The sequence below is a fragment of the Myotis daubentonii genome, chromosome 2, assembly GCF_963259705.1.
Source record: "Myotis daubentonii chromosome 2, mMyoDau2.1, whole genome shotgun sequence".
Lineage (NCBI taxonomy): Eukaryota > Metazoa > Chordata > Mammalia > Chiroptera > Vespertilionidae > Myotis > Myotis daubentonii.
In genome coordinates, this window is record NC_081841.1 from 178723148 (window position 1) to 178749252 (window position 26105).

At 40.0% G+C, this 26105-nt stretch overlaps 1 protein-coding gene across 2 annotated transcripts in view; it reads left to right on the top strand.

Moving 5' to 3' along the window:
- The window catches only part of DNAJC3 (DnaJ heat shock protein family (Hsp40) member C3), a 77278-nt gene that overhangs the window by 46389 nt on the left and 4784 nt on the right, over positions 1-26105 (top strand). For both annotated transcript variants that reach the window (XM_059684975.1, XM_059684976.1), the window contains 7 exons: positions 882-1034; positions 2554-2735; positions 3225-3344; positions 6357-6462; positions 6546-6666; positions 24469-24601; positions 25364-25512. In XM_059684975.1, the coding sequence (XP_059540958.1) occupies positions 882-1034; positions 2554-2735; positions 3225-3344; positions 6357-6462; positions 6546-6666; positions 24469-24601; positions 25364-25512 (964 nt within the window). The remainder of the gene's footprint in view (positions 1-881; positions 1035-2553; positions 2736-3224; positions 3345-6356; positions 6463-6545; positions 6667-24468; positions 24602-25363; positions 25513-26105) is intronic.

Sequence of the window (26105 nt, forward strand, 5' to 3'; positions counted from 1 at the left end):
GTATCGCCCTGGGACTGGTGCGTGGAGACTGCAGCAGAGCGGCAGTGAGCTTACCTAGCGGCAGGTGGGCACAGTGGGGCTGGGATGAGTGGGAGCGGTGCAGCGCCCAGCCGGGCTCGGGCTCCTCTCAGCTGCCTGCCACTTCGCACACTACTACATCCCTCTGGGGATGTTGGACTACCGGTTTCAGCCCTATCCCACAGGGCCGAGGGACCTTACTGGTGCACGAATCCATGCACTGGGCCTCCTGTTTAAAATAAAAGAGACAAAGTGTAAACCTCTTAAAACCACATCATAAGCCTTTTAAATAAGGTATTACTAATACTCTTATTTTTCCTTGTATATTCTTTCTTATTATATCTTAGCCCCTTTGGCATCAAATGCTTTTCTGTCTTATAAGCTCTAAAAAGTGCCCTCTCTGTCTCTCTTTCCCTGTGTTTTTTTTTATTATTTTGGTAAAATTATTTTATACTTAAAAATACTTAGGAAGTATAACTAGAAAGCAAAATACATAAAACTCATTATTTTCTCTAGAGCTATACATAAGAAAGTGGGAGTGTTGCTTTCCTTTATTCTTCATTCTTCTCTACCCTCTCATGTTCCTAAATATATTTGCTTCCTGTGTCTGGGGCTCCAGGTCTTTGACCCTCGCTCCACTGCTTGCTCATGTGCACCACACTGGTGGGAGGTGCCTTTGCGGTTGCTTTCCATGGTGGTCAGCACCAGGAGCACGTCAGTGGACAAGACAAGCCAGTTCTGCTTGTGTGTCATTCCTTTCTCCCCAGTGAACTTAATTAGGAACGGTTAGATTATTGCGTATGCTATGGGTTTTAGACTTAAGAGATGGAAACCCTGTTTAATTTGATTTATTATTCTTATAGCTCAAATCTAATCCAAGTGAAAATGAAGAAAAGGAAGCCCAATCCCAACTTATAAAATCTGATGAAATGCAGCGTTTGCGTTCACAGGCCCTTGATGCTTTTGAAAACTCAGATTATATTGGTGCTATCACCTCCCTTGACAAGATTTTAGAGGTAAGTTTCTTAAGTAGTGAAGCTGATAAGCCTAATACTGCTTTTTACAATAAGGCATCTTTATTATACTTTGATGTAATGTACCACAGAAAACCTAAATAGTATAAAATCAGACTGTCCTTGGGCTTTTGGCTCTTAAGAGAAACATGGTCTTTATAGAGAACAAAATTTGGAACTGAAGTTTTCAGTAAATGTAATGAATGTGCTATGAAATAGGAGTTACATATTTTTACACATTGCTTGTTTTGCTATTTTTACTTGACTTTTTTTGGGGGGGGAGTGGGGAAGAAAATTCTAGAGGTTAAATAATGGAGTACAAGATGAAAGAGTTGGTTAAGAAAAAGGAAAAATAATGTTTGGAAAGAAAGAGGAGTGAGAAGTTGCTAGGGAAGAAGGCAGATGAAGGAGTTGATAGGATCCAGACAGTTCTAGATTGGGAAAACAAAGTCTATAGTTTCGTTGCCTCTGAAGGACTTACGAAAGACAAGTGGTTTCAGAAGGAAGTTTACTAAAATATTCATATGAAAGCAATCATAATTCATATTTATCATTTTTATAGGACTTTCATATATAGTTTCATTTCATCTTGGCAGTAAACTTATATGTAGAATGTGCACTTTGACAATTTTATAGAGGAAATTGTGATGTGATCCAGTAGAATTCATGTTTTGCTAAATCATTTTGTAAATGTTTTATTAAGGAAAAATACAGTTACAATTTTTACCTTCCAGTATTTAAACTGTCTATTTTGACATAACTTATTGTTCATATTTAATTGATGTCCAATGTTGTCTTTGATAACTCAATATATGTGAGAAGTTGACATGACTTTAGCATAACTTTTAAGAAATGTGTACAGACACTTCCACAGACCTTATTGGTAAGCTTTTGGGTTTACATTTTGAAGAGTACCAGTGCATTTACTACACATGGTAAACTGTTCAATAAAATGGAAATGAAGCCTCCACCTTCTCACATTGTTTTTCTTTTTTTCTCTTTTTCTGATATGAGGACTTAATTTCAAGATGACATTTTACAAAAGAGAATTTTACTTAGTTATTAGTAGAATAAAAATATTTTGCAAATTTAGAACCTAGATTTTTATTTTTTACTAGAAATTAGAATTGTTGGTTACAAAAATCCAATTACAGAATACCCTCTTCAAAATCAAATGTTTCATTGGGAACAACCTTCTACTGGTAAATGCCATGCGTTCTTATTTTCAAAGTTTTACAATTATGCCATTGAAGGATGTAGGAAAAGAGCCTTGTCAGTGTATGTATATCCTTCCCCTGTTACAATTTATTTACGATATTCTTAGAGAAATTATTACATTTACTAATTTTTGTCACATCTAAATTGTATCAGATTTTTAACTACTATATACCATATAGAAGTTACCACATTAATTGAGGATGTTTTATATTGATAAATATGTAGGTAAAATATGTGGGGTGTAAGTATAAATGTGCATAATTTCTTGTTTCTTTCTTAAAGTCTAGTTCTTTTGTTTCTCAAGGTTTGTGTTTGGGATGCTGATCTACGGGAACTTCGAGCTGAGTGTTTTATAAAAGAAGGGGAACCTAGGAAAGCAATAAGTGACTTAAAAGCTGCATCAAAATTGAAGAATGACAATACTGAGGCTTTTTATAAAATCAGCACACTGTACTACCAACTAGGAGATCATGAACTATCCCTCAGGTCCGTTCTTCTGGCTCACACGCCTCATCATCCTTTTGTTGTTGGCAGTAACATAATACTATTTTCTTTTTAATTTTAAATTAATAAAATTGTGATTAAGGCTGTTTTTATTTTCTGTTGTCTGTTTATATATTTTGTGTTTATATTCTATTATCTAGTTATACATTTCAAGTTATTCTACTTCGACATAGTTTATTTTCATGAACTATGCTTATTAAAATAAATAGGGATGTTATTTGTAGAAACAAAATGGGAGTATTTAATGTATAACCCTACTTAAGTCATTTTAATTTGAATTAATAAATGTGTGCATGTTCCAATACCATACATACAAATATGTGGTAAATTATTAAGCCAGTATGTTTTAATTGTTACACACAACAAAATACCTTTTATTGTAATTTCTATATTTGTAAATGTTTTATTAAGGAATAATACTCATTAGTTATTTTGACTTGGAATATTTTCTTCTTTTTAATACATGAGCAGTGAAGTTCGTGAATGCCTTAAACTTGACCAGGATCATAAAAGATGTTTTGCACACTATAAACAAGTAAAGAAACTTAATAAGCTGATTGAGTCAGCTGAGGAACTCATCAGAGATGGCAGGTAAGCATATGCTGTCTAGACTCTCCAGCATTCCCTCATGTGTCCTTTGTAGGCACAAAAGAACCATTGAACTGCTTGCTTTTTTACCCCTTAGCAATCAAGGATGGAGTTATCTTAACACTGGGCTTTAACAAAAACTGTACATTAAAAAAAATAAGGCAGAATATAAATAATAGTAACTGCATAGTATTCTTACCAGATTTATTTACATTTCACCAAATACTTATTGAGTATCTCCTGTATCAAGCCCTGACTATGTCCTGGGGTTGCAGAAATGCATATGACTAGTTTTTTATTTTAAGAAGCTTTTGGTATAGTTAGGGAGACAGACATATAAATTACTAGAAGGTAATGTAGTCTCTAAAGTGATAGAGATATATACAGAGATTCTCCCTCCCCCCTCTTGCCCCTCATGGTATAGGAATCTCGGTTATAACAGTTCCTTTGTTACAGTACCTGAAAAATATTGTACCACTTTTTTCTGGCCTCCATGATTCCTGATGAGAAACCCATCGTCATTTTAATTGCTTTTTTCTCCTAAAGATAAGGTATCATTTTCCTCTAACTTCTTATAAGATTTTTTTACGCTTGTTTTTAGTATTCATGAGTTTAATTATGATGTGCCTCAGTGTGCATTTCCTATGTTTATCCTTTTTGGAGTCTTATTTCATTGCTAGAATATATAGGTTTACATCTTATCAGATTTGGTAAGTTCCCAGCTAATATTTTTTGGAGTGCTATTGAGCCCTTCCCTCTCTATCCTTTGCTTCTTAGACTCTGATTGACTAAAGGTTAATAACTCTTTTGTTATAGCCCCACAGGTTCCTGGGCTCTGTTCATTTTTTCCCCCCATTTATTTTCTCTCTGTTAAGATTTGGTAATTTCTGTTGTTCTAATTCACTGATTCTTTCCTTTCTCCTTCAATCAGCTGTTAAACACATTCAGTGGCCCTTTTATTTCAGTTTTTCAATTCTAAAAATTATTCTTTTATATCTTCTGTTTCTTTGTTGAGGCAAAAATTCAATTTGGTTATTCTTTTATATCTTTTGTTTCTTTGTTGAGGCACTTTTTTAAAAAAAATGTTTTTATTTCAGATTGAGGGAGAGGGAGAGAGAGACAGAAACATCAATAATGAGAGAAAATCGTCGATTGGCTGCCTCCTGCACGAGCCTGCAACCTGGGCATGTGCCCTGAGGGGAATTGAACTTCGACCTCCTGGTTCATGGGTCGACATTTAACCACTGAGCTATGCTGGGTGGGCCATTCTGTTGTTTTTTTTCCTTCCCATTTGCTTTAAGCATGTTTATCATTGTTGCCTTTTTCATGGCTGCTTTAAAGTTTTTGTCAGATAATTCAAACATGTCTGTCCTGTTAGTGTTTGAATTTATTGTCTTTTTCAGTTTGAGATCTGTTACTTGGTATGGGAGTGGTTTTTAATTGAAACCTGGACATATAAGACTGTTTTTTCCGTTTTGGCTGGGTTTTTCTGACATTGTTCCAGCAAAGTGGGGGTGGGCAGTGGAGGTAGAAGTTTCCCACTCAGCCTTCATCGATACTTGAGGTGTGGGGGCTTCTTGCTACTACTTGGTGCAGGTGAGAGTTTAGGGGGGACTCATTTTCAGCATGGATGAAAGTCCTGGCTCTTCACCTGGCCTTCTCTGACAGCACCTTGGTATGGGTGTGGGCACAGCTCATTAGTCTAACCATGGAAGAAGGCTGGGCGCTCTCCACACGACCTGCTGGCGTTGATGGAGGGGTGGGGGGTGTGCCATAATTTTCTCTGGTGTTTGGCTGGCATAGAGCCATTATTCTGTCTTGTTAAGCTTCTCTTTCCAGGTCTTTTGGCTTGGGGCAACAGGTTTTTGCTTTTTGTTTGTTTTATGTATGTGTGTGTATTTGTACCAATTAGCATTTCTGGGTTGCTGGCTTCCTCAGCTCCAAGTCTGGGGTCTATGAAGCAAAAGAGAAACCCAAGAACTTACCACATTGCTTTCCCTCAGGTCTAGAGGTCCCTAGCTGGTCTACCATCTTTCTCTTTCTTAGTCTTTTAATATTTTAAAAACTGTCTAATGTCTAGGGTATTCATTTGTACCTAGGTAGACAAATTGGGGAAAGTACATTTATTCCACCTTCCCGAAAGATAGCTATTTTTTTTTAAGTGAAGTGTAGTATTTTCTAATTGAGCTTTTTATTTTGAGCTAATTGTAGCTTCACATGTAGGTGTAAAAAGTAAAGCAAGGTCTCGTGTACTCTGTGCAATTTCCTACAGTTGTTTTATCATTATGAAAAACTTTAGAACTATATCCCTACTAAGATTTTGATATAGATAGCTAGCTTCTGTTTTAAATATTACATTTAAAGCTGTGTTTTAATTCATCTGCATTTAAAGGTGAAGAGTGTAGCACTTTGAGAATAATGTGCCATATTATATATCTTTTAGTTTGCCATTACTGAGGAAAATAGCTTAGAATGTGTAACGTGACTAGTACTTTTCAACAGTTTTAAAAATGCCAAAATAGCTTTTATTGTTCTTAGAAAGCTAGTAAAGTTAGCAATTTAAACAGGTTCCTTCTGTAAGGATGTACATGTGTACTTAGTTGTGAATATTAACATTCATTATATAAAATAAATAGCATGTATGTAATGGGTTCCATGATTTCATGAAAGTTAGAGTGACCAAAAAATAAAACCTTATCTCTGCTTTGCTGTAAGTGCTCTATAAAGTCAGAATTTAACAAGGTATTTTATTCAGTTTCAAAATCATGAGCATTTCATCAGGTGTTTGATGAAATGCTCTGAGTTACCATTTTCTGTGGTCATGTGTTTTATATCTTAACTCTTTATTGCAGGTAGTGCATTCCTTACTACTGTAGATTAGTAAGTAAAAGCAGTATTTGAAGGCATGTGCTCATTCAGGTAAACGGATTAAGCAACACATAGTGAAGAGTAGAGGTTTTTTCTGTGGCTCTGGAAATAGAATTTATTGCTCATCATGATTTGCTCATTTAATAGATACACAGATGCGACCAGCAAGTATGAATCTGTCATGAAGACAGAGCCTAGTGTTTCTGAATATACAATTCGTTCAAAAGAGAGGATTTGCCACTGCTTTTCTAAGGTAACAGTGGACCCATTCCCAGAAATGCAGGAACTTAACATATGAGTAGAAACCATAAATCATTTTCTCACATTTACTTTTAGGATGAGAAGCCTGTTGAAGCTATTCGAGTGTGTTCTGAGGTTTTACAGATGGAACCTGACAATGTGAATGCTCTGAAAGACCGAGCAGAGGCCTATTTAATAGAAGAAATGTATGACGAAGGTAAATCTATAAGGAATTGGATTTTCAGAATCTAAAAATTGGTACATATAAAAATTAGCATGTGTTTAACATCCTATGTTTAGAACAAGTTTACTAGAGTACCAGGAAATGTTGACCATTTAGGAAAGTGGCAGAGAGCTTCAAAATTATTCTTCCTTAGTAGAACTTGGAAAGGTATACCATATAAAGAAAAAGTTCTGCTGTTGAAACCAGTTCAGTGGAGCCTAAAAAAAAATGTAGCCTTTCTTTTAGATAAGTTAGAAAAGATAAATAACAAAATAGAAAATTTGAATTATAGGTTTTATATCATCAAGAGGTAATCACTGTTCATTTTGAAATTATCTCTTTCAGACTTTTTCCTATACATAGTCTATATTCTATACATGTTAGAATATACATCTTCTATGCATATATAGTATACATATACATGCAGCATATGTTTTTATGTCATATGGTCCTAAGTAGACAGTGATCTTTTATGACCCCTAAGCTATTTAATAACATTAGGATAGCTGCTTACCCAGTTTTGTTCAGTTTGAAGTAACAGAGTTTTCTCCGTTGTAAGGACCTTGAATAAAGGCAGTGGCCTATTTTTGGAAGATAACTAAGGCATATATACTAATATACATTTCTTGAAAACTAGACTATTTTTATGTGACAGTATGCTATGAACATTTAAATGAGATGGTTTTTAAAGGAAGTAAGCCTTTTTGCCCTTACTGCAAAGTTTTCATTTCAAATCAGGTAAATCATTTTAAATTGAAAACAGTATTTTTCTGGTGAAATTTAGTTGTGGTACTCTGTTTATTTAATAAAAGAGTATGGATATTAAAATAATATTAATTTTAATGTAATGAAAAAATAGTCATAAGTGGTAATTGTGGATAAAATTTTAAGTGCAATAAGAATGCATCACAACTATGATAAAACCTATCCTAAGAAGGCGATAACTACACTTCTAATTAAGAAAGATTTATGGTACTCTCTTTTTAAGGCAAAGTAATCATTCAGTTTTTCTGCTTTCTATAATTTGGAAAGAATTTTTCTCTGAAGTGGTTTCCTGGGAGTGATGACAACTCTGGTTACTGCTTTTTGTGGGACATATTTATAGTATAGTTTTGAATTCTGATTGAAGCTTGAAATGTATGCAGTCAGTATAAGTTTTAATATTCAAAAGAGCACTTCAGTAAGGCAGGTAATCTGTATGGAAGAATCCATTAACATAATTGTTCTTTTCACTTTTGAGCTATTGTGTCTACTCAGTACTCTAGAATTTTCATTCCAGTCAGTTTTTGAAATGTTTCATCAAAGGAACTTTTGTTATCTATATTTAAATGCTCAGCTCTAATTGTGAAATTAGAGAAGCTGCAGAATATAAAAAACTTGACTGTAAAAAAAGGTTAAATCTTGCAGGCTGCTAAATATAATTTGAAAGGTGCCTTTGTATATGTCAAACTGACTTTTTTTAGGGAAATGACAACTTAAAAAAAATTAATTGGGGTGACATTGGTTAATAGGATCATATAGATTTCAGAACAGCTTAATTCTTGAAGAAAAAGATATTTAATACTAATTTAATAGAACAAATATCTTTAAAGTCTGTTTTTTCCTTTAAAAAATTCTTGTAAATAGGAGTTTATTCTTTGTCTTGGGGGGAGGGCTTAGATTATATGCTGGTACCTTTCTGAATTATTGTCTTACAAGAGTAATATTGTTTGTGTCTCAGGTATGGAAATTTAGTCAACCTCCTGGAGATTACTAGGTCTCTAAATTTGGGGCGGGATGGTGAGGAGGCCTGTTTAGTTGAAACTAAAAGGTATTATTTGACTTGTTGAGATTTAAATCAGAGGTTTAGTAAATAATGTAAATGGCTAATAACCTTATTCAACTAGGCGAAATAATAATATGTCGAAACCCTCAGTTAAAATATGAAGGCCTTCAATATTTCTAATACCTTTTTAAAAGTAAACCAGCAATTTAAAATGATAGTAGGTATCTAATCTAATAAAAGAGAAACATGCAAATTGATGATACCTTTGATACGCCTTAAGCTATGCCCACCAGCCAATCAGAGCGGCTATATGCAAATTAACCCAACCAAGATGGTGGGCCGGCAGCCACAGAGCTGGAGCAAGAAGGAGGCTTGGTTGCCCTGACGATGGAGGAAGCCAAGCTTCCTGGCTGCCCTGGTTGGCTGTGGCCTCCGCTCAAGGCAACAAAGTTTCAATTATAGAAGATAAATAAATCCCAGATACCTGCTTCCAGCCAGCCTCCACTGGGACCTTGGGTAGCTGGGGTCTGTGGCCAGCCTGCAAACATCCATCAGCCCCTCACCCTGACTGGCCAGGAGCCCCAGCAGGACCCCCCACCCTGAAGGGGGTGTGGCCAGCCTTCAGACGGCCCTCAGCCCCTCACCCAGGATGGCCAGGCACCCCAGTGGGGACCCCCACCCTGAAGGGGCTGTGGCCAGCCTGCAAACAGCCATCAGCCCCTCACTCAGGCTGGCCAGGCACCCCAGGGGAGACCCCCACCCTGAAAGGGGTATGGCCAGCCTGAAAACGACCCTCAGCCCCTCACCCAGACTGGCCAGGCACCCCAGCGGGACCCCCACCCTGATCCAGGACACCCTTCAGGGCAAACCAGCCAGCCCCCACCCATGTACCAGGCATATAATAAAAGGGTAATATGCAAATTGACCCTAACAGCAGAAAGACTGGGAATGACTGGTCACTATGGTATACACTGACCACCAGGGGCCAGACGCTCAATGCAGGAGCGTCCCACAGGGGGAGCTCTGCTCAGCCACAGCCAGGCTGATGGCTGCCAGCACAGCACTGATGGCGGGAACCAATCCCGCCTCCTCAGCAGCGCTAAGGATGTCTGACTGCAGCTTAGGTCTGGTCCCCGCTGGCAAGTGGACATCCCCCTAGAGCTCCTGGGCTGCCAGAGGGATGTCTGGCTGCCAGCTTAGGCCCGGTCCCCCGGGGAGTGGGCCTAAGCCAGTAGGTGGACATCCCCCGAGGGGTCCCAGACTGCGAGAGAGCACAGGCTGGGCTGAGGGACACCCCCGAGTGCACAAATTTTTGTGCGCCGGGCCTCTAGTATAATGAATAAAGAAAAAAATAGGTTTAGATTAGTGGAAAATGGAATATGGAGATTAATTAATTTGGGGCTTACAATAGAATTATCAGGTAAGAGTACTGTATTCCACTCCTTAGGAAGCTAGTAAGGTAAATTGTTGTTTGAGGATGCCTCTGAGACCATGAAAAAGGAAGGGGGCTCTTTGTCTTTCTATGACTGATTCTTTTAATAGTTTTTGATAGGAACAATTTGACATTGAAGCAATACTGAGTGGTTGGCAAATTTCCTTTGAATATAGGGTGATTTATGTGTCCTTATGAGATAAGCAATTATACTCGCTTGAACTTAAGCTACCTGTGTCTTTTTTATTAACTGGTACTTGTGCCTGGCACACAGGGCAGGTACTCATATATTTGCTGAATGAATAAATGTAGTTAAACAATAAGGTCAAAGTGAAAAGATTGTGGAATTTAGAATTAGTCCTGATTTTGAGTCTCGCTTTACCATTTTACTTACTTACTTACTTACTTTCTTTCTTTCTTTATTTTTTTGTTGTTAATTCTTTTTTTTTTTTTTTTTATTAGTTTAGGTATTACAAATGTGTCCTCATCCCCCCCTTGTTGTTAATTCTTATCCGAGGAAATTTTTTCCATTGGCGGGGAACCTTGGCTTCCTTCATCACTGGAGCAAGCAAGCCTCCTGCTCGCTTCAGCTCCGTGGCTGTCGGCCGCCATCTTGGTTGGCAGTTAATTTGCATATCCCGCTGATTAGCCAATGGGAGGTGTAGTGAAGGTATGGTCAGTTACCATGTTTGTCTATTATTAGGTAAGATTTGAGGGCCATACAAAATTATGAACTTAAAAAGTTGTGTGCTATATTTGGTCAAACATTTAATTAACTCACCCCAATGCCTTGGCAGAGCCAGACCAAATGATTTCAGGGCCTTATATGGCCCTCAGGCCAGATGTTCCCCACCCTTCACCTCCTTGCAAACATTTGGTGTTGTCAGACTTTTATACATTTATACATGTTGTCAGAATTTTATACATTTTAGTATCTCATTGTGGCTTTAATCTGTGGCATTTTTAAATTTAAATTTTATTTTATTGACCTTAGAGAGAGGATGGGAGAGAGAGAGAAAAACATTCATCAGTTGCCTCCCATACGTGCCCTGACGGATGATCGAATCTGCAACCTAGGTGTGTGCCCTGACTGGAAATTGAACCTGCCACCTATTGGTTATATGGGACAATGTTCCAACCAACTAAGCTTCATCAGTCAGGGCTTAATCTGTGTTTTTGATGACTAGGGTTGTTGAATACTTCATATGTTGCCTGTATATTCAAATATATTTTTTGTGTGATATGTTCAAATATTTATTTACCCACTTTACTAAATGTGGTGTGGCTTATTTGGTTGTGCATCATCCCATGCACCAAAGGGTTCCCAGTTTGATTCCCAGTCAGGGCACATACCCAGGTTGTGGATTTGATTGATAGGGTCAGAGCTCCTAATTGATGTTTCTGTCTCTCCCTCTCTAACAACAACAAAAAAGTGTTTAAGTGTTGTTTGTTTTGTTACTGAGTTATAGAATTTATGTATATTTTTGTATTTTTCTCCTTCATTTTATTAATGTGATAAATTAACACTGATTTTTAAAGTTAAATCAACCTTGAGATATTGGATTAAACCCTTCTTGGACGTGGTGTCTTATCTATCATCTTTAGATATTGCTGGATTTGATTTGCTAATATTTTAAGTGTGCATCTGTATGTTTACAAGGGATATTGCTCTGTAACTTCTTTTTTAAATATCTTTGTCAGATTTTAGTGTTAAGGCTGTGCTAAATTTAGTTATAAATTGTTCCTTTCTCTGAAAAGATTGATGTTTTCTTCTTTAAAGTTTGAGAGAATTCACCAGTGAAACCATTTTGTTCCTGGAGTTTTCTTAGTAGGAAGATTTTTTTGATTATGTTGTTTCATTAATCGGTATAGGGCTATTTACAATTTTCATTAGATCTTGTGTTAATTTTGTAAGTTATCACTTTCATGGAATTTGTTCATCCATTTTGCTGAATTTGTTGGCATGAAGTTTATATCATCTTTTTTTTTTTCTTATTGTCTATAATACCTGAAGTGATTATTTCTCTTTCATTTCTAATAGTGATAATTTGTGTTTTATTTTTTTCCTCTTGGTCAGTGTAGCTAGAGTTTGGTCACATTTGTTGGTCTTAAAAGAACCTATTTATGTATTTGTTAATATTTTCTATGATTTTCCTTTTTTTTTAATTAAATCTTTATTGTTCAGATTATTACATTTGTTCCTCTTTCCCCCCCCCCCCATAACTCCCCTCCTCCCAGTTCCCGCCCCACCCTCCGCCCTCACTCCCCACCCACTGTCCTCATCCATAGGTGCATGATTTTTGTCCAGTCTCTTCCCACATCTCCCACACCCCTTTCCCCCCCAAGAATAGTCAGTCCATTCCCTTTCTATATCCCTGATTCTATTATAATCAACAGTTCATTCTGTTCATCAGATTATTTATTCACTTGATTCTTAGATTCACTTGTTGATAGATGCATATTTGTTGTTCATAATTTGTATCTTTACCTTTGTCTTCCTCTTCCTCTTCTTAAAGGATACCTTTCAGCATTTCATATAATCCTGGTTTGGTGGTGATGAACTCCTTTAGCTTTTCCTTATCTGTGAAGCTCTTTATCTGACCTTCAATTCTGAATGATAGCTTTGCTGGATAAAGTAATCTTGGTTGTAGGTTCTTGGTATTCATCACTTTGAATATTTCTTGCCACTCCCTTCTGGCCTGCAAAGTTTCTGTTGAGAAATCAGCTGACAGTCGTATGGGTATTCCCTTGTAGGTAACTGAGTTTCTTTCTCTTGCTGTTTTTAAGATTCTCTCTTTATCTTTTGCTCTTGGCATTTTAATTATGATGTGTCTTGGTGTGGTCCTCTTTGGATTCCTTTTGTTTGGGGTTCTCCGCGCTTCTTGGACCTGTAAGGCCATTTCTTTCACCAGGTGGGGGAAGTTTTCTGTCATTATTTCTTCAAATAGGTTTTCAATATCTTGCTCTCTCTCATCTTCTGGCACCCCTATAATTCTGATGTTGGTACGCTTGAAGCTTTCCCAGAGGCTCCTTACACTATCCTCGCATTTTTGGATTCTTTTTTCATTTTGCTTTTCCGGTTGGATGTTTTTTGCTTCCTCGCATTTCAAATCATTGACTTGATTCTTGCGCTCCTCTGGTCTGCTGTCGGGCGTCTGTATAATATTCGTTATTTCAGTCCGTGTATGCTTAATTTCTCGTTGGTTCCCCAATATAAGATTGAGGGTCTTATTAGTTTTCGTGTAGATCTCATTAAGTTTATCGGCAGCTTCTAAACAGTTCTTGAGAGACCTTAAAAGTGTGGTTCTGAACTCTATATCTTCCATTGACAATTTGTCCTGTTTCTTTGTCTCCGCATTTTGTTATGCTTCCTTGGTGCACCCCCTAGTGGTCTTTGTTCGCAGTCTTATAGTTAAATCTTGATTGTTGTAGCTACTTCCAGGGAGGGTTTGACCTCCAGGCCAAGTGGCTATGAGAATCAGCTGTGTCAGCAGTGAGAGAACTTCTGTCCTCTAGGGAGGTGCTAATCTAGCCTTTGCCTGAGGCTATCCGGCAAATGCCTCTGTGCAGGGCTTGGGCGGGGCGGGTCGCACAGGATCAACAGGGTGGGCCGGAGAGAGCAGTTATGGGGGCTCTCAGTCCTGTCCCCAGGGGCTCTGCCTCTCTGAGTCCCAGCACCCGCTGCAAAGCTCGGAGAGAAAGCTGCACTCGCTCTGACCGAAGCCAGACAGTCCCGCTTCTCCAGTTTGAGTCTGGGTCCCTAAAGACTCGCCTGGATCTGGTGCTCAGAGTCTGCGACTCCCTCCCGATTGAAAACGCCAACCGCGCCCTCGGCCGCCAGCCCGCTCCGCGCACTCCGCACCTCAGAATTTGACTTCAGCACTGTGCCTCCTCTGAGTGTCCGTGTGCGTTTCTCTTTCCTCCTAGTTGTAGGACTTCCACTCAGCCAGCGTTCCTGTTGTTCTGGGTGATGTCCCTTCCGTTTTTTGGTTTCACTTTTGAAGTAGTTGTTCAAAGCAGCAAACTCCGGCGTTAACCTATGCCGCCATCTTGGTTCTCCTGATTTTTCTTTATTATTATTTTTTGTCTACCTTCCTCTGACTTTGGGTTTACTTTGTGCTTTTCCAGCTTCTTAAGGTGGAATTATCATTGCTTTTAGTCTTCTTTTTATTTGTAATACTAGAGGCCTGGTGCACAAAATTTGTGCACTTGGGGAGGGGGGATGGTGTCCCTCAGCCTGGATTGCAATTTATAACTGAACAATTTATAACTGAGTTTAGCATAGCCTTAACACTAAAATCTGACAAAGATATTTAAAAAAGAAGTTACAGAGCAATATCCCTTGTGAACATATAGATGCACACTTAAAATATTAGCAAATCAAATCCAGTAAGAAGGGTGCAGGCCAGGCTGAGGGACCCCACCAGTGCATGATGGGGGCTGGGGAAGGACACAGGAGGTTGGCCAGCTGGGGAGGAATGGTGGGAGGGCTCCAGGGTGTGTCTGGCCCATCTGGCTCAGTCCCAATCAGCCAGACACCAGCAGCAAGCTAACTGGTTGGAGCATCTGCCCCCTGGTGGTCAGTGCACATCATAGTGAGCAGTTGAGCAGCCTTAGCATGTCATTAGCATATTACCCTTTGATTGGTTGAATGGCCAACCAGACACGTAGCATATTAGGCTTTTATTATATAGGACTAGAGGCCCGGTGCACAAAAATTTGTGCACTCGGGGGGGTCCCTTAGCCCGGCCCGTGCCTTCTCGCAGTCTGGGACCCCTTGGGGGATGTCCACCTGCTGGCTTAGGCCTGCTCCCTGGGGGGATTGGGCCTAAGCTGGCAGTCAGACATCCCTCTGGCAGCCCGGGAGCCCTCGGGGGATGTCCACTTGCCAGCGGGGAGCAGGCCTAAGCTGCAGTCGGACATCCTTAGCACTGCTGAGGAGGCGGGAGAGGCTCCCGCCACCACCGCTGTACTGGCAGCCATCAGCCTGGCTTGTGGCTGAGCAGAGCTCCCCCTGTGGGAGCGCACTGACCACCAGGGGGCAGCTCCTGCATTGAGCTTCTGGCCCCTGGTGGTCAGTGTGTACCATAGTGACCAGTCATTCCCAGTCTTTCTGCTGTTAGGGTCAATTTGTATATTACCCTTTTATTATATAGGATAGGATAGAGGCCTGGTGCATGGGTGGGGGCCAGCTGGTTTGCCCTGAAGGGTGTCCTGGATAAGGGTGGGGGTCCCACTGGGGTGCCTGGCCAACCTGGGTGAGGGGCTGATGGCTGTTTGCAGGCTGGCCACAGCCCCATCAGGGTGGGGGTCCCACTGGGGTGCCTGGCCAGCCTGGGTGAGGGGCTGATGGCTGTTTGCAGGTTGGCCACAGCCCCTTCAGGGTAGGGGTCCCAGCTGGGGTGCCTGGCCAGTCTGGGTGAGGGGCTGATGGCTGTTTGCAGGCTGGCCACAGCCCCCAGCCACCCAAGCTCCCAGTGGAGGCTGGCTGGAAGCAGGTATCTGGGATTTATTTATCTTCTATAATTGAAACTTTGTTGCCTTGAGCGGAGCCCATAGCTGGCCAGGGCAGGCGGGAAGCTTGGTTTCCTCCATCGCAGAGGCAACCAAGCCTCCTGCTTGCTCCAGCTCCATGGCTGCCGGCCACCATCTTGGTTGGGTTAATTTGCATATAGTCACTCTGATTGGCTGGTGGGCGTGGCTTGTGAGTGTAGTGAAAGTACAAACAATTTGCAATTTTCTCTTTTATTAGATAAGCATTTAAAGCTGTACTTCTCTATTGTTTTAATTTCATTATCATTTGGTTTGAAATGTATTCTAATTTTCCTTCTGACTTTTTCGTTAGATGCAGTTTAATTTTCAAATATAGGGTAGGGCAAATTAGTTATTGTATTCAAAAGTGGTTACAACTGTAATCCTACTTTTGCCCCACCCTGTATTTGATGGTTCCCTAGGAACCTGATTATTTTTTAAGATATATTTTTATTGATTTCAGAGAGGAAGAGGGAGAGAGAGAAGCATCAATGATGAGAGAAAATCATTGATTGGCTGCCTCCTTCACACCTCCTACTGGGGACCAAGCCCACAACCCGTGTATGTGCCCTGACTGGGAATCAAACTGTGACCTTCTGATTCATAGGTCAGTGCTCAACCACTGAGCAACATCAGCTGGGCCTGATTATTAGTTTCTTTCTTTTTTTTTTTTAAATATATTTTATTGATTTTTTACAGAGAGGAAGGGAGAGAGATAGAGTTAGAAACATCGATGAGAGAGAAACATCGAGCAGCTGCCTCCTGCACATCTCCTACTGGGGATATGCCCGCAACCCAGGTACATGCCCTTGACCGGAATCGAACCTGGGACCTTTCAGTCCGCAGGCCGACGCTCTATCCACTGAGCCAAACCGGTTTCGGCATTAGTTTCTAATTTAATTCCAGAGAACATACTCTGTGTGATTTCCTTTCTTTTAAATTCATTTAGATTTGTTTCCTTTAAAACTTACATAGATGTGTGTTGTAGTCCAGCATAATATCTTGCTGAATGTCCTATGTGCGCTTGAAAATAATATGTATTCTGCAATTGTAAGGTGTAATGTTTTCTGTTAGTTTTCCCAGCAGTTGCTGAAAGTTGTTAAAATCTTTAATTACCTTTTGTGGAAAATACAAACTTTCCTATCTTCCCTTTAAGTGTCCAGTTTTTGTTTATACATTTTGAAGCTCTGATATTAGCAACCCAAACATTTAAGACTTAAATTCCTGATTAACTTTTCTCCCACTCCCTCCCCTGAAGGGAGTATTGCAATACACTCAAAAAATTCTGAGGAAAAATAATTTTTAACCCAGACTTTGATGTATAACAGACTATTAATTAGGGTGGTTTTAAATAATTATTTGTAATTTTTTTTTTAAGTTATGGTATCTCCATGGAAAGCCTGCTGCTTAATTGGGAGATGGCTATTTTTATGACAATTGTTCTGTTTCAATTTTTTCTCTCTTTTGCATTGAGTTACTTTCTGGAGTTTTCAAATTTATTTGTACAGAATTTAGCAAAGTCTCATTTTAATTTCTTCCATGATTATTTCTCATTTATTTGAGCTTTCTTTTCTTAATTAGAGCTATATACAGATATTTCTGAATAAATAAGCTTTTGACTTTTCAGTCCTATTTTTGTTTCATTAGTTCTGGTTTTTTGTCCTATAATTCACCTTGTTTTCTAATTTTGAATCATGATTACTTAGTTCATTTTTTTCTTGTAATTCTTATTGAACCACTAAGGTTATAAATTATCCTGTTAACACTTCGTGAGATGTCTTATGGTTCTGAACAGTAGTGTTTTCATCATTATTACTTTTTAGCTATTTTTCAGGTTTTATTTTTATATTTTTTCTTTAAGAGTTGGTGAGTTAAAAAATTTTTAGGCGTGAAACTCCTTTTATTTTTTTACATTAGTTTCTAGTGTTACAATGTTGTGATCGGAGAATACTTTTAGTACTCCTGTCGTAATTTATTACTGGTTTCTTTGTTTTTAATCTAAAATGGCTGATTTCATGAGTTATAGAGATTTGGAAAGAGGTGAACACTCGTTTCTGAGGCAGTTAGACTTATCACTCAAATCTACGTTATAGTGTAGTCTTTCTTTTCTTGCCTTTTGTCCACTAGCTCTGTTATGAACAGAGAAGTCTCCCTCTACGAGTTGTCTGTCCTAGTATCTTATTTCTGCTTTATAAATGTTGCTGTTATTTTATTTTATGCACAGATATTCTGTATGTGTCTCATTATGATGTTTAGCCCTTAGCTTTATAAAACTCCCCCCCCTTTGTAATGTTTTTTTTTTTAACCTAAATTCTAATTATCTGATGTTAAGATTGTGAACCAAACTTATTTGCATTTGTGTGGTGAAACTTTGACCACACTTTTATTTTCAACATTTTGGAATCACTTTGTTTCAGGTATGTCTCTTGCATAGAGTTGTGTTTTGATTTGTGATCCCATATGAAATTCTTTTAAATAGGCGAGTTAAACACATTTACACTTACTGATGTGACAGACATGTTTGGTCTGAATTCTGGCATTCTGTTTTGCTGAGAAATTTTGCTTTTTGGCCTGTATCGTTTTGTGTAATACTTTGATATCGAGGAAGGTTTGTATTTTTCTTCTTAAGTTATTTTTATAGTTTTGTTAACTTTGCCCTCTTCCTCTGGGCAGTATTTATTAGCTTCCTACAATGAGGAAGAATATTAGCATGCTTCTTCCTCCTCTTCCCTTTTCTTCTACCATAATACTTGTTAATGAATTTCTCTCTAGTATTTGCCTTTGACTTATCAGTGAGTGGTGTTTTCTGATTCATGAATTCTCCCATGTTCTGTTAGCTGTATCCCTCCTGCCGTGTCAGGGCATGCATTCTTCTCTAGCACTGAACTTCTTTCTGTTTTGTTTCAGTCTCGGTTCTATATTAAATATATTTAATGTGTGCCATCCCTCCTTGGCTATGATTTCTCTAGACTCTTCTTGCTGAGTTCATCCCATAGTAGTTTCCTTGAGGGGCTCCTGGGAAATTTTTTCCTAATTTCTTCTATGTTCAAAGCTGTTTGTACCTTTTGTACTTGAAGGATGGCTTGGCTAGATAAGAAAATTTTTGGTTCACAAATTTTCTGTATGTTCTAGTTAATATTACATTCTTTCTGGGCACTGAATATTGCTATGGAAAATCTGGGGCCAGGATTTTGGTTTTGGTCTGGCCACCCAAAAAGCCCTTATCTTTCGAGTGTGTTACTTATTCTAGGATATTATCTTAATGTTGATCATTCTCATCCTGTTTGCCCTGGTACCTAGTATGCCCTTTGAATTATATAGGTTTATCTTTCATTTTAGAAAAGTTGTCTTAAATTTGATCTGAATTTTGTTCTATTAGTTTTCTGCTTCAAAGATTACTCTTTGCTTGTTATCTGTAGCTACATTTTTTCTCTCTAGTCTTTTTGAACTCATTATTTCCATTTCATTTTGTTGGATCCTTAGTTTTTCCTCATATGCTTCTCCCTTGTGCTCCTTCTCATTTTGTCTTCACTTCTCTGAGAGTTTTTATTGTATTTATTTTTCTTGAGTGTTGACTACTCATATTTTTATTTCCCCCTTGTCTCATTCTCTCTTACTGAGCTCCTATTCTGCTTAGTGATTTAATTATCCTTATTAGGGGTGATTGAATTAAAATTTAAATATTCATGTCAATATTTGCTCAGAATTTTCATGTATTCTTTGGCTGTTGTCCTGATGTGTGTTCATCAGGTAAGTTTCAGTATTCTTTTCCTGTTTTAATTTAAAAATTAAGTATCTGTGAATTGATGCTAAAAAAAATATTACCCATCACAAAATGAGTTACATTGCCCTTTTCTATCTATCTGTGGGAAAGTCCTTTGGGGGTATGTGTGTAAGGGGGTGTTGGGGACAGGGCAGCCTTCTGTACTTAATTGCAATACTCTCTGCTTCACTGTTTCCACAGACATTCTGCTTCCTGCTAAAATGGCCTTTCTGTTAGCCATGCCCTCTCTGCTTCTCTGAACCAAACCGTGTCCAGGAGGTCGTCTGCTGCCAGTCCTGCTGCCCCTCTGCCCACTTCCTTTGCTACATCAAAGGGGCATATCTTTTGCACTTCAGGGTGAGCCCCTCACCTTCAGAGAGCACATAGTTGTTGAGTTTCCTGACATGTGCTGCCCAGGGCTATCTGCTATTCTCCCTCATTGCAGTTCCTTCTTTCCCCATCTTCTCCCTAGTAAGACCTCTGCTTTATCTTCACTCAGTCTGCTTTCGATTTCATGGTTCTTGTAATATGCAAGGATACACGTTGTCACTCAGGGTGAGCCCATACTCAGAAAAAGTGTACTTTGCTGGCTTTTTCTGTTGTCTCTTGCCATTGGGCCTTTCTCACTATTTGCTTCCCCCTCTCATTATAGATTTATGGCTGATATTAGCTAATATTTGTAGCCCTTGTACAGTGTGAATTGTTTTGCTGAAAGTGCAGCTCTCCCCTGTACCCCTACCTTGTTTGTTTTGTTCGATACCCAGGGTGAGAAGGTTGGTGTTCCATGGGGCCTATTTATATTGGAGGTGTGATATAATCTTGAGTGTAGACTTTGAGGGGAAATAGGGAGGGAAGCTGAGGAGAGCTGTTATGAAGCTGTTACAGCTATTCCGGTGTGTTAATGATGGACTTCTTCACAGTGGTAACTTGGAAATGGTGAGTAGTAGTAACATTCTGTTGGAAAGGAAGCTGATCGAGGATTTGCTAATGGATTGGTGAAGTGAAAGAGGGAAGTCATTTGCAACTGTGCATGTTTGTTTTTCAAGTGCTTCTCTCTATTGGGGAGTCATTGCAGACTGCAAGCAGGCAGAACCTGCTCACAGGAAGACCCCTGCAGTGCTTGCCATCTTGCCCTTATCAGGTGGAGTCCTTTGGTATATTTAAATTCTGGAGGGAACGACTTTTCTTTTGTTTGTTCTAGGTTTGCTGTGGAGGTCTCAAGTGCCTGCAGGCTCAGTTCTGCATCTATTCCTGGTCCCAGCAGCCAACACAGGGGTCCTCCAGATGCACACCCTCCATTCTGCTTAGAGGCTGGGTCTTGGGCCCCTGGTAGGGTTAACGCTGTATCTGCTCCACATAAAAAGGGAACATCTGCTCTTGCTTGCTAAACTGAGGATCCTTGGCCAAATAGAACGGCCTCCAAATTTGATAGAATCTTTCAATGTGTATTTTTTCTACTTAGATTAAATCACTATTAATATCCCATTTGCTTTCCCTCTTCCAGAAACAGATAAACATTTCTACTGTTTTCAGTGCTGCCATGGTTATGCTGTTTTTTAAAAACCTTTTAAATTTTAGTCAATTTGGTGGGATAGTGGAATAGAGGACAGGCAAACTCCTTTGCTTACTGTCTGCCATCTTGATCTGGTGGTTTGCATTGTTCCTTAAGAATTGAGGAGAATATGGAAGAAAAAAAACTTGGGAGGATAAGATTTTTTTATATTCAGAGGTTAGAAACTGAATTGGCTAATATGTAATATACTAGAGGCCCGGTGCACAGACTCGTGCACTGGTAGGGTCCCTTGGCCTGGCCCGTGGGGATGGGGCTGAAACAGGCTCTCCGATATCCCCCGAGGTGTCCTGGATTGCGAGAGGGCACAGGCCAGGCCGAGGGACCCCACTGGTGCACGATTGGGGCCAGAGAGGGATCGCAAGAGTACTCCAGGGCGTGTTGGGCCCATCTAGCCCAGTCCCAATTGGAGCTGGTTGGCCAGGGAGGGACTGCGGGAGGTTGCAGCCGGGGAGGGACCACAGGAAAGTTCCAGGGCATGTCTGGCCCGTCTCGCCCAGTCTTGATCGGCCAGACCCCAGCAGCAAGCTAACCTACTGGTCAGAGTGTATGCCCTCTGGTGGTCAGTGCATGTCATAGCAACTGGTTAAATGGTCGGAACCTTAGCATATCAGACTTTTATTATATAGAATATTATATAGAATACTAGAGGCCCGGTGCACAAAAATTTGTGCACTCGGGAGGGGGGGGTCCCCTCAGCCCGGCCTGTGCCCTCTCGCAGTCTGGGACCCCTCAGGGGATGGCCACCTGCTGGCTTAGGCCCGCTCCCTGGGGGATTGGGCCTAATAGCAATCAGACATCCCTCTGGCAGCCCGGCAGCCCTCGGGGGATGTCCACCTGCCAGCGGGGAGCAGGCCTAAACTGCAGTCGGACATCCTTAGCACTGCTGAGGAGGCGGGAGAGGCTCCCACCACCACCGCTGTACTGGCAGCCATCAGCCTGGCTTGTGGCTGAGCAGAGCTCCTCCCATGTGAGAGCGCCCTGACCACCAGAGGGCAGCTTCTGCATTGAGCGTCTGCCCCCTGGTGGTCAGTGTGTGTCATAGTGATCAGTCATTCCCAGTCTTTCTGCTGTTAGGGTCAATTTGCATATTACCCGTTTACTATATAGGATAGAGGCCTGGTGCATGGGTGGGGACCGGCTGGTTTGCCCTGAAGGGTGTCCTGGATCAGGGTGGGGGTCCCTGCTGAGGTGCCTGGCCAGCCTGGATGACGGGCTGATGGCTGTTTGCAGCTGGTCACACCCCCTTCAGGGTGGGAGTCCCCACTGGGGTGCTTGGCCAGCCTGGATGATGGGCTGATGGCTGTTTGCAGCTGGTCACACCCCCTTCAGGGTGGGGGTCCCCACTGGGGTGCCTGGCCAGTCTGGGTGAGGGGCTGAGGGCTGTTTTTAGGCTGGTGGGCGACTGGAGCTCCCAGCCGCTCCTTTTTTTTTTTTCATTCTGGGATTTATTTACCTTCTATAGCTGTCACTAGAGCTGAGAGCTGGCTCCAGCTCTGAGGCCGTTGTCAGCTGAAAGCATGTATCTCGGTTTCTTTAGATTCTATAATTGAAACTCTGTTGCCAACCCTGGCCGCTTTAAGCTCTGAGGCTAAGCTGGCCTTAAGCAGGTACCTGGGGTTTGTTTAGGTTCTATAATTGCAACATTGTTGCATCTGGAGCTCAGAGCTGGGCTGCGGCAGGCGGGGAACCTTGGCTTCCTTCATCACTGGAGCAAGCAAGCCTCATGTTTGCTTCAGCTGCCTGGCTGCCAGCTGCCATCTTGGCTGGCAGTTAATTTGCATATCTCGCTGAGTAGCCAATGGGAAGGGTAGCGAAGTTACGGTTAATTACCATGTTTCTCTATAATTAGATAGGATTGTTCATTTGGGGCCTTAGTATTTCTGGCTTACTCTATTTTTCACAGCTGCTCAGTGTATGGCATATACCTAACTAGATGGCAATTAGTATTTTTTTAGGATTCCCTCAGAGAGTAGAATTTGAAATATAACTAAAAATTACCTAGTTTATACCCATGTAAAGTCTTACATCATCCATATTAAGATAGAATGTAGAAGACTACTTTGGGGAGATATTATGAACACTTAAGAATGCAAACATGTTTTAAGTGTAGAGTTTGTATAAGTAGCAAAATTGCATATATTGAGACATTTCCCCTTGTATTAAATTCCTTCAAAGTAATTTTCTTACTAGGTTCTGATATCAAATGCTGTGGGTATTAATTGCAAAGTTAAACCTTGCTACTATTTATGACGGATTTTTGTACTAAATTGGAAAGATAATTTAGGATGTCACTGTGGATTGGGTGACTGATATTTAGTGTTTCATTAATATTTAATATTAATATGTTGAGGCAGAATTAGGAGAAAAGCTTAAAGCAGCCCCCCTTTGCTCATGGGCGGGGGGGAGTGGCGGGGGGAACAGATGTAGTGTTGGTTATTTTTCTATGTAGTTCAGGCTTATAAATTTGAATATCTTTCTCATTTTAACCTTGCCCAAGGTTAACCCCTTCCAGGATTATCTATCCTGGCAAGTTATCCAGAGAGTTGTCTTTTTTCACAATGAAAGGTATTTCCATAAAAACTAGAATTTGAAACCAACAATCTATTATTTGAGGTGTCTGTCCAGGGAGAACACGGAAAAATTTGTGTTGGAGCTTCCCAAGACCACCCCCAGATTTGATGATTCAGGAGGAGGACACATGGGACTCAGCATGTAGTTGTACTGAGGACCAAGATTTAGTCCAGTGACAGGATACTAAGTAAGACCAGGGAAAGGCTCATGGGGCAAAATTCAGAGGGAACCAGGTGAAAGATTCCAAGCGTCTCTCTGTGAAATCATACAGCACCAGCTAATTCCTCAACAAGTGTGAAGTGCTGTCTTCCAGGGGGCTGCCTAGTTCATACCCAAATTCTAGCCTTCCAGAAGGAAATAAGACGTTTCGTATAAATCACAGTTGTTTATACAAATAGTTTCGGCATGGTGAGCCAGTCTTACCAGGGAATGTTGGGAACACTCCTGAAATCCAACTTTCCAGATGCTGCCAGGGGCCAACCGTTCTAAAGATACTCCTTTCTGCATGACATTAGGTATCCAGATAAATGCCTGTTTTTAAAAATATTTTAAATCGAAAAGAAAGGATACAATATGGATTATCAGACCTCCCATACAAGGTCTGTATGTGGGTTTCTATTTTGATTTATACTTTAAAAAAAAATCAGGTTGTAATAGTTTATGTTGAAATCTGTGGGTGACAGTAATTCTGATTGCTGATGGTTCCTCTTGCTCACTTTCTAAGCCTCTAATTCTTCTGTACTGTGGACCCAGTAGCTGACCAAGCAGATTTTCTTTGCCACTGTCTTGTTTTCCTGTGTAACAATCACTTTAATCTTACTGATAGTAAGATTGCTGTGTTTAAAGTGCTGATGTTAAAATATCTACAAGGCTAAAAGGTATGGATAAGATAATGTGGGAGGGAAAGTATACAAACAGCAGTGAATTTTATTGACTGGGAGTAATAAGCTACTAAATTATTCCTTAATTATGTCTTTTGTAAGTTTGTGAACAAAATTACTAAGGTTACCACTTCTTAGGCTCTTAGCAGTAATGGCAAAAGAGTGAAAAGATTGGGGCAGGGGGGAGATGGTGACTTCAGTGTCAATTTTGCAGGATAAGTAAAGGTGTTATAAATTGTAATTCCTCTTAACAGCATTATCTTAAACATATTTTGACAGCTATTCAGGATTATGAAACTGCTCAGGAACACAATGAAAATGACCAGCAGATTCGGGAAGGTCTAGAGAAAGCACAAAGACTATTGAAACAGTCACAGAAAAGAGATTATTATAAAATCTTGGGAGTAAAAAGGTGAATTATTAATTTAAAATTTGCATTTTTATTTTTATTCAACTGTTTTAAAGCTAATCATTGCTCCTCTTTCTCGGATTCCTTTCCTTTCCTAATAGCCTAACATCATAAAACTATTTTGAATATATATTACAGTTTTCTTAGATGATGGAGACTAGTAATGCAATAATGGAGAATTAGTAGTTGGTGACAAAGATATGATGCTGTAGCATGAATAGACCCTAGGCCTAGATTTCCTTTTAAAAAAAACCACATATTTTTAAATTTGATTTAAGAGAGGAAGGGAGAGAGGGGGAAAGAGAAATATCAATGAGAATCATTGATCAGCTGCCTCTTGCACGCCCCACACTTGGGATCAAGCCCGCAACTTGAGCATGTGCCCTGACCAGGAATTAAACTGTGACCTCCTGGTTCATAGGTTGATGCTAAACCACAGAGCCACACTGGCTAGGCTAAGCCTATATTTCTTAAAGGTAATGAGTTAGGAGTGAGATTTTTTTTTTTTTTTTTTTGGTGGGGATAGGAGGGAGAGAGGGGATTGGGGAAAAGAAAACGTATCTAGGCCTTTAAATAAAGTGGTATTTGAACAATCAACTTGTAGGTACTAAGATATTTAATTTACTCAATATGTACTTTTGAATAAGAAAACCTTCCTTGAACAAACATCATTTTTTTAGGTAATTGTTCTTATTAAGTAAACTAATCCAGAAGTGTTGGGTATTTCTTAACTAATGATTATTAATAAATTTTAATACCCCTCAGAAATGCCAAAAAGCAAGAAATCATTAAAGCATACCGAAAATTAGCAATGCAGTGGCACCCAGATAACTTCCAGAATGAAGAAGAAAAGAAAAAAGCTGAGAAAAAATTCATCGACATTGCAGCTGCTAAAGAAGTCCTCTCTGATCCAGGTAGCACCTGACTTTAACATTTTCTATTCTCTTGAAATGGCTCAATTGGTGATTTTGCCTCCCTCTTCCATTGCCTGTCATAGAGGTGATGTCAGAATGGATGGGAGGCAGCTCTGGGCTCACTTTAAGGGCTGGTGACTAGTGTGGGCTTGCAGCTTCAGAAGTCCAGTTTTATGCCTGCCCCGTCAGACTCAGGGACCCACATATTCTTGGTGCAGGGGAATGAAAAAGCCTGAATTTGACATTCCTGGTTTTTTTTCACCTGTGATATGGAAGTACAACAGTGAGGGGGATCTCTTAGGTTTCGCCCAGTTTCATAGCTCAGGGATGAATTCTTCATACCAAACTGACAGAAGCTTGATAAGGAAACCAGGCTGGACTGTGCAGTGGTGGAAGAGAAGCTGCCTGCCAGTGTGTGCTCTCCAGGAATCTTGGCCTTAATCAGATGTTCATTTGATTTACTGGCTGCTATAAGTGTTCTTTAACACACGCCAAAATGGCCTGGGAAATAAGAGTGAAAGAAGAATTTAGGTATTTTTGAACAACACTGACATTTCCAAGGGGAACGTAATGTTAAGCTAGTATCTACTGAT